Here is a 7849-nt window from a genome sequence, read left to right as displayed (position 1 = left end):
CGCCGCCGCCGCCGTTTCCCGCCGTCGCCGGAACCCTCGCCGCCCCTCACCGCCCCTCCCGACCCCGCCGGACCCCGCCACCCCGGAGCCCCGCCGGAGTTCGCCGGCGAAGACCACCGGAGGTAGCCCCGCGCCCCGATCCGGTTTTCCCCTAATAAATCGATCCGGTTTATTTAAAAAAAAAACTAGATTGGTTTTTTTTTCGGTTTTCTTATTTAACGAACGTTCACCGAACCGTTCGTTTCAATGAACGCGTTCGTTGGATTCGTTCTGTTAACGAACGTCCATTATTTAAACCGTTCGTCGTTTTTCTTTTAATCGGATTTAATCCGTTATTTTTCTGATTCGATTTCCGATCCAATTTTCAAATCTGTTTTATTTCTTGCTCGTTTATCGGAATCAGGTGATTCAAACGCCTGGAGTTTCGTAACGAAACCGCCGTTCCGACTAACCAACTTTCACAGAGTTTTGCTACTGTGAAATTTTGACCTAATTTCAGATTTCTAAATCGAGTCGTTCTCTCTCGAGTTCCGACTTTCGATGCCTTATTTGATTCGATTCTTTTTGCAACCAGGGTTCTTAAGTTGAACTCTCTGGTTAGATCTTTTATTCGAGATTTCCCTGTGCATTAGATGAGTACTTATTGTATGCTTGTTGTTTGTCTGCGTTAGATCACCCGGAGTGCGCCGCTTGTTACTTCGAAACCCTAGGACTCGCGGATCATCAGCAAGGCAAGTAACACTTTGATCATATCTTTTCTACAACCCATGTTTTATTGCATTAGATCAAACCCTCAAACACTTGCATTGTTTAGGATCTAATTAAATTGTGGGATTGGGAAGTAGAATTGAGGTAGTACCTATTACCTGTTATTATGAAACCTTTGGGAGTTACTTCTACGTTTGCTTATTATGCTATGCTATGCTAGTAGACGTGGATTGGGTGAGTGATATCCATGACAGATGTGAGATTGATAATTTTAATGGTTTATCTAAGGTGGCAACTTAAACACACATCTGGGTGGATTGAGGCACCTGATGTCTATCAGGACTTGCTTGTTTTTTTTTGGACCGCCACCCAGGCTCAAAGGGATCATAAGATACTTCATACTAGTAACTTACGTGTGCAGCCACAAGCCATTATGGGCTCTGGCGTAGTTGACTAAGTTGTGCGAACTCTTATAGTGGTGGACTAACAGATGTAGGGGATGTAGGTGTACCGGTCCACCCATCGTAAGGTGCTAGCGCTTCTGAAAGACTATGTCTCGGTCATCCGTATCTCAAACACCGTGTAGTGCGAGAAAACAAACGGAGGCGATCGAGTCTTGTGGGGAAAAGTGCGCAAACCTCTGCAGAGTAACAAACTAATCATGATTAGCCGTGTCCCCGGTTATGGACGTTTTGAGTATCTAGTACTTGAATATCATTGTGAATCTCAACATGTTACTTCTAATAAAAGCTATTGGGTTTTTAATGAGTACTTTTAATTGGGATTGAGGATGCTGTCAACCATTCTCAATGTTCAACAACCACCATGATAGTTAAACAAAATTATTCCTTTGATGTAGGGAAAAATTGGCTTTTCGCAAAACTGTAACCGTAGAGCCTTACCACCAGCCATAATGCATGTAGTATAGGCTTATTGTTCCATTACCCTCTATGTGTTACATTGCCAGCATATTCCATGTGCTGACCCGTTTTCGGGCTGCAACGTTAATGTTGCAGACTTTTCAGACGACGATTGAGGTGCGTTTAGGTCGTGGTTCTATACTCAGTGATGCCGATGGAGTTGATGGACTCACTTATCTTCCAAGCCTTCCGCTGTTATCGTTATTAGATGGCCTTAAGCCATGATTATTGTAATAAGTTTTTTTTAGCCATCGATGTAATAAGTGTGTGATTGAAACTCTGCTATAAAACCTCGATGTACTGTGTGGTGTCAGCATTACTGATCCAGGGATGACACCGTAGCACAGTAGACGTGATCCATTCGGGTCAGGTCGCTACAGAGATGGTATCAGAGCACACGCTGACTGTAGGACACGACCACTAAGTTAAAGCCATAGATCACTACTCTCTTCTCATTTTCTACTCCTCATCTATTCTACTCTTTAGGATGAAGGACGTGAAGATTAAGTACACCCAACCGGATGAAGGCACACCATTTGGATTTCACTTGAAGGAAGTTACCAAGTACCTGGACATTGGACTACCAAGTTTCACCGGGACTTTCAACGCCACTCTGCCTGAAGAGGAGCGCTGGAAGATTCAAGCTCACGTTCCGGGGAGGACATTCGCCCCAATCACCAAGCCTATAGATAGTGTTTTCAATGCACCGACCTGGAGTCTGGGAAGGAGCATGGCAGCTCATATCACCATAGGACGCATTGGAGAAGTTTATCAAGAAGACCTCAAGGACACTATCTACCAGATTTGCGGACGCCGAGATGACAAATGGGACATAGTTAGTACCAAGAAGGATAGATCCATTGCAGCTTTTATCCAGGAGTTAAACCAGCACATTCGACGCCAGGAGAACGAGATGTGCAATGATATGTTGGAGTTGCAGAATGCGAAGGCAAGGATCATCGAGCTAGAAGGAGAACTAAAGTCTACACGCAAGGACTACATGGACGAGATCGTAGCTCTAGCAAAGCACAATTGCGATCTTAAGTATGAGATTGAAGAACTCAAGAAGAAGTTAGCATCCCAGGAGGACGACATGTACGCCGCATGTCCGGACAGCTACATCAACATCGACGACACCGATTCGGATCCAAGTGAACCCGATTTTGAAGACGAAGCTGGAGCAGACATCATGGAATCTTCCACCGGTTCAAATTAGTAGAAGACCACCACATATTAGTAGTATTTCCCCCCATGTAAACATTATAGTACACGCACTTGCGATAGTTAGATCGTTGTAAGCCTTGTTTGATTGAATGGAGTGATTTTGTGTGCATTTGCTCATGTGCATTTGGGTAGTGATTCCCCTTAGACCTCATTCTATTCTAAATTTCTCTTCTTTTCTAAACCCATTAGATGCCTCCGAGACGTGACCCTGAATTCGTTTTCCCGCCAGAGATCACCCAACTGATCCAGCAACAGAACACCCTGATTCAAACATTGGTGCAGAACCAGGGCAACAACAACAACAACCCACCACCACCACCTGCGGATCATTTGACTCGTTTCCTTAGACTAAATCCGCCAGTGTACTCCAGTAGCACCGAGCCGATTGTAGCAGATGATTGGATCCGCAAGATAGGAAGGGAGTTGACCACTGCAGGATGCACAGATGGAGAAAGAGTGAAGTTTGCAGCACATCAGCTTGAAGGACCCGCAGCCGCATGGTGGGAGAATTTCACAGCCACTTACCCGGTAGACACTGTCACATGGGATCAATTTCAGCAAGCTTTTCGCACTGCCCATGTTTCAGCAGGAGCCATGGCCATGAAGAAGCGCGAGTTTCGCAACTTACGCCAAGGAGGAAGGACTGTTGGCCAGTACGTGGATGACTTTAGCAAATTAGCCCGTTATGCCCCAGATGACGTTGCTACGGATGTAGCTAAGCAGGAGAAGTTTCTGGAAGGACTGAATGATGAACTAAGCATGCAGTTGATGGTAGCAAATTTCAATAACTACCAGGAGTTAGTAGACCGAGCCCTTATGATTGAAGGAAAGCAACAGCAGATTGAGAACCGTAAGAGGAAGTATGGACAGGGGAAGTATAACTCTGGAGCCCAGCAGAAGCCCCGTTTTACCCCTAAACCGGGATTTAAGTTTCAGCACACCCATGGAGGAGGTAGCTCGCACAACCATAATGGCCACAAGAATGGTAATGGGAATGGAGGAAGCAACGGCCAGAACCGAACAACCCCATCAACCCCAACCAAGAGAGACCTGAGTCAAGTCACTTGTTTCAAGTGTTCGAAGACCGGACATTATGCCAATGAATGTCCTGAAGGCCAGATTGGAAATGGCAATGGAAGCTCGGGGAAGAAGCCCAACCCTTTCAATAGGGGACAGGTGAACCACGTTAATGTGGAGGAGATTGAAGATCAGCCCGATGCAGTAATCGGTAAGTTTTTGGTTAAGTCATTTACTGCACTCGTTCTTTTTGATACTGGTGCATCGCATTCATACATATCAAGGGGATTTGTGGAAAAGTATAGCCTGCCCACTAGGATTCTTAAAACACCTATGCTAGTAAGCTCGCCAGGAGCAGAATACATGGCCAGACAAGGATGTTTTCAAGTACCATTGAGTATAGGAAGGCATGTATTCCCAACGGATTTAATTATTCTGGAATCCCAAGGTCTGGATGTGATTCTTGGTATGGATTGGCTGTCGATGTATGGAGGAAACATCGATTGCGCCAGTAAGACAATTTTGCTTACCACACCAGAAGGAAGAAGGATCAAGTATGTATCCCGGCATGTGCCAAACAGGACACAAGTGAATTTCTTATCAGGAGTTGTGCAGGAGGAAGTACCAGTGGTAAAGGATTTTCCTGATGTATTTCCTGAGGAATTACCAGGCATGCCACCGGATAGAGACATTGAGTTTTTGATTGAGTTATTGCCTGGTACAGGCCCAATATCGAAGCGACCGTACCGGATGCCAGCACAAGATTTGGCAGAAATCAAGAAGCAGATTAAGGAGCTATTGGATAAAGGTTATATACGCCCAAGCTCTTCACCTTGGGGATCACCCGTTTTGTTAGTGGAGAAGAAGGATGGATCTTTGAGAATGGTTGTTGATTATCGTGAATTGAATGCGGTAACAATCAAGAACAAGTACCCACTACCAATGATAAATGATCTGTTTGATCGTTTGCAAGGATCCAAAGTGTTTTCCAAGATCGACTTGCGATCAGGGTACCATCAGTTGAAGATTCGGGAGCAAGACATACCCAAGACTGCATTTACCACGAGATATGGACTATACGAGTATACCGTTATGTCATTTGGATTGACTAACGCACCAGCTTATTTTATGAACCTGATGAACAAAGTGTTTATGGAGTTTTTGGATAAGTTCGTCGTAGTGTTCATTGATGACATCCTAGTTTATTCAAAGAATGAAGAGGAGCATAAGGAACATTTGCGTTTGGTTTTGGAGAAATTAAGGGAACATCAGTTATATGCCAAATTCAGCAAATGTGAGTTTTGGTTGAAGGAAGTTGGATTCCTCGGACACGTTATATCCGGAGAAGGTATAGCAGTTGACCCCACAAAGGTTGAGACAGTAACTAATTGGGAAGCACCAACGACAGTTGGAGAGATTCGGAGTTTTCTTGGACTCGCAGGATACTACCGAAGATTCATTGAGAATTTCTCAAGGATTGCTAAGCCTATGAATGAATTGTTGAAGAAGGATAACAAATTCATATGGACTGAGGACTGTGAGGCAAGTTTTCAGGAGTTGAAGAAAAGATTGGTTACCTCACCAGTTTTGATATTGCCAGATCAGACTAAGGATTATGAGGTGTATTGTGACGCTTCACGTCGAGGACTTGGAGCAGTGCTTATGCAGGAAGGAAGAGTTGTTTCGTATGCTTCACGACAACTTAAGCCCCATGAGTTGAATTATGCCACTCATGATTTGGAGTTAGCAGCCGTTGTGCATGCCCTGAAGACGTGGAGACATTTTCTCATTGGAAATCATTGTGAAGTATATACGGATCACAAGAGTCTGAAGTACATCTTCACACAGAAGGAATTGAATCTCAGACAAAGGAGATGGTTAGAACTTATCAAGGATTATGATATGAGATTGCATTATCACCCCGGAAAGGCTAATGTCGTAGCAGACGCATTGAGCCGTAAGAGCCACGTCAATACCCTAAAGATGGGAGGAATACCCAAGGAGTTAGCAGAAAACCTTCGGAACTATTTCCAAACATATCCGAGAGGCTATGTAGCAACATTGGAGATTCAGTCGACACTGATGGACAAAATCAGAGAAGCCCAAAAGGCAGATAAGGAAGTTGCCTCTATAAAGGAGAAAATGGGCAAAGGAAAGGCTAAAGGATTTCGTGAGGATGAACACGATACCCTATGGTTTGAAGACTGTGTTTATGTGCCCAATAACCCAGAAATCAGGAAGTTGATTTTACAAGAAGCCCATGATTCACCCTATTCGATTCACCCAGGAAATACCAAGATGTATTTGGATTTGAAGAACATTTTCTGGTGGACCGGAATGAAGAAGGATATTGCGGAGTATGTAGCTATTTGCGATGTATGTCAGAGAGTAAAGGCAGAACATCAGAAGCCAGCAGGATTGTTACAACCGTTGCCGATACCCGAATGGAAGTGGGATAAACTAGGCATGGATTTCATCACAGGTTTGCCAAAGACCCGTTCAGGATATGACTCGATTCGGGTTATAGTCGACCGTTTAACAAAGGTAGCTCATTTCATTCCAGTCAAGACTACCTATAGCAGTGCTAAGTTGGCAAAGATATACATGACCAGAATTGTGTGTTTACACGGAGTTCCGAGGAGCATCGTATCAGATAGAGGAACCCAGTTTACCTCGAAATTTTGGAACCAGTTGCACGAGACATTGGGAACTAGATTGGAATTCAGTACAGCTTTCCACCCACAGACCGATGGACAGACTGAGAGAGTCAATCAGATTTTGGAAGATATGCTGAGAGCTTGTGCACTAGATTACGGATCAAGCTGGGACGAAAACTTACCGTATGCGGAGTTTTCTTATAACAATAGTTACCAAACCAGCTTGAAGATGGCACCTTTCGAGGCTCTGTATGGAAGAAGGTGCAGGACACCGTTGTCATGGAACGAAGTTGGAGACCGTCAATTCTTTGGACCAGATTTGATTAAGGAGTCTGAACAGAAGGCTAAGTTGATTCGAGACAGGCTCAAGGTAGCCCAGTCCAGACAGAAGAGCTATGCCGATTCAAAGCGCAAAGCGATTGAGTATGAAGTTGGAGACAGAGTATATCTCAGAGTATCCCCGCTTCGAGGAGTTAAGCGTTTTGGAGTTAAAGGAAAGTTAGCACCCCGTTTCGTTGGACCATATGAGATTTTGCAACGTATGGGAGAAGTCGCGTATAAGTTGGAACTACCAAAAGGACTGTCAGGAGTTCATGATGTATTCCATGTTTCTCAGTTGAAGAAATGTCACCCAGAGATAGCAGAGGTACCGTTGAGAGACACAGTGCCACTAGAAGCAATTCAGTTGAGGGATGACTTGACATATGAGGAAAAACCTGTTAAGATTCTCGATTATGCCAGCAGAGTTACCCGCAGCAAAGTTATCAAATTTTGTAAAGTTCAGTGGAGCCACCACACTGAGGATGAAGCCACCTGGGAAAGAGAGGAAGTTTTGCTCAAGGACCACCCTCACCTATTTTCTAGCCAACCCGAATCTCGAGGGCGAGATTCATCTTAAGGGGGTAGGTTTGTAACATCCCAAATTTTCAATTTGGAATGTTATACATTAGATCATCATGCATATCATATTTTTCTTGCATTTTCCGATCCTAGAAAATTTCACGCAACTCAAGGACCCTCGGAGAGAGTTGGAAGTTTCATTATTTTCATATTTGGGATTTCTCAAATTTTGAAAATAGGATCATTGGATTTATTTAATTATCTTCATAAAGTTTTTCCTATAAAAAAATTTTAAGAGAGGGAATAATATGACTTTCCCAATATTTAGGAAAAATGAAGATATTATAAATAAATCAAGATTTGGTTTTGGAAGATTTATTTTTGCTTAGGCAAAAAAAATGAGCATTTTAAAAATTTATGCATGTTGCCGTTTTTAAAGTTCATTTTGTTCGACTCATTTTTAGGAGTCGGGGAAAATTTGTT

The 7849-nt window shown here is 43.6% G+C and overlaps 1 protein-coding gene across 1 annotated transcript; it reads left to right on the top strand.

Moving 5' to 3' along the window:
* Positions 1-6902: 6902 nt before the first annotated feature.
* LOC123140087 (uncharacterized) lies at positions 6903-7379 on the top strand (the record flags this gene model as incomplete). Its single annotated transcript, XM_044559815.1, has 1 exon — positions 6903-7379. A coding segment is annotated over one exon (477 nt), but the record flags the coding sequence as incomplete, so codon positions are not given.
* Between the last annotated feature and the right edge of the window lie 470 nt (positions 7380-7849).

The sequence above is a fragment of the Triticum aestivum genome, chromosome 6B (genome assembly GCF_018294505.1).
Source record: "Triticum aestivum cultivar Chinese Spring chromosome 6B, IWGSC CS RefSeq v2.1, whole genome shotgun sequence".
Taxonomy (NCBI): domain Eukaryota; kingdom Viridiplantae; phylum Streptophyta; class Magnoliopsida; order Poales; family Poaceae; genus Triticum; species Triticum aestivum.
The sequence above is the reverse complement of the archived record's forward strand: the minus strand, read 5'-3'. Positions and strand labels throughout refer to the sequence as shown.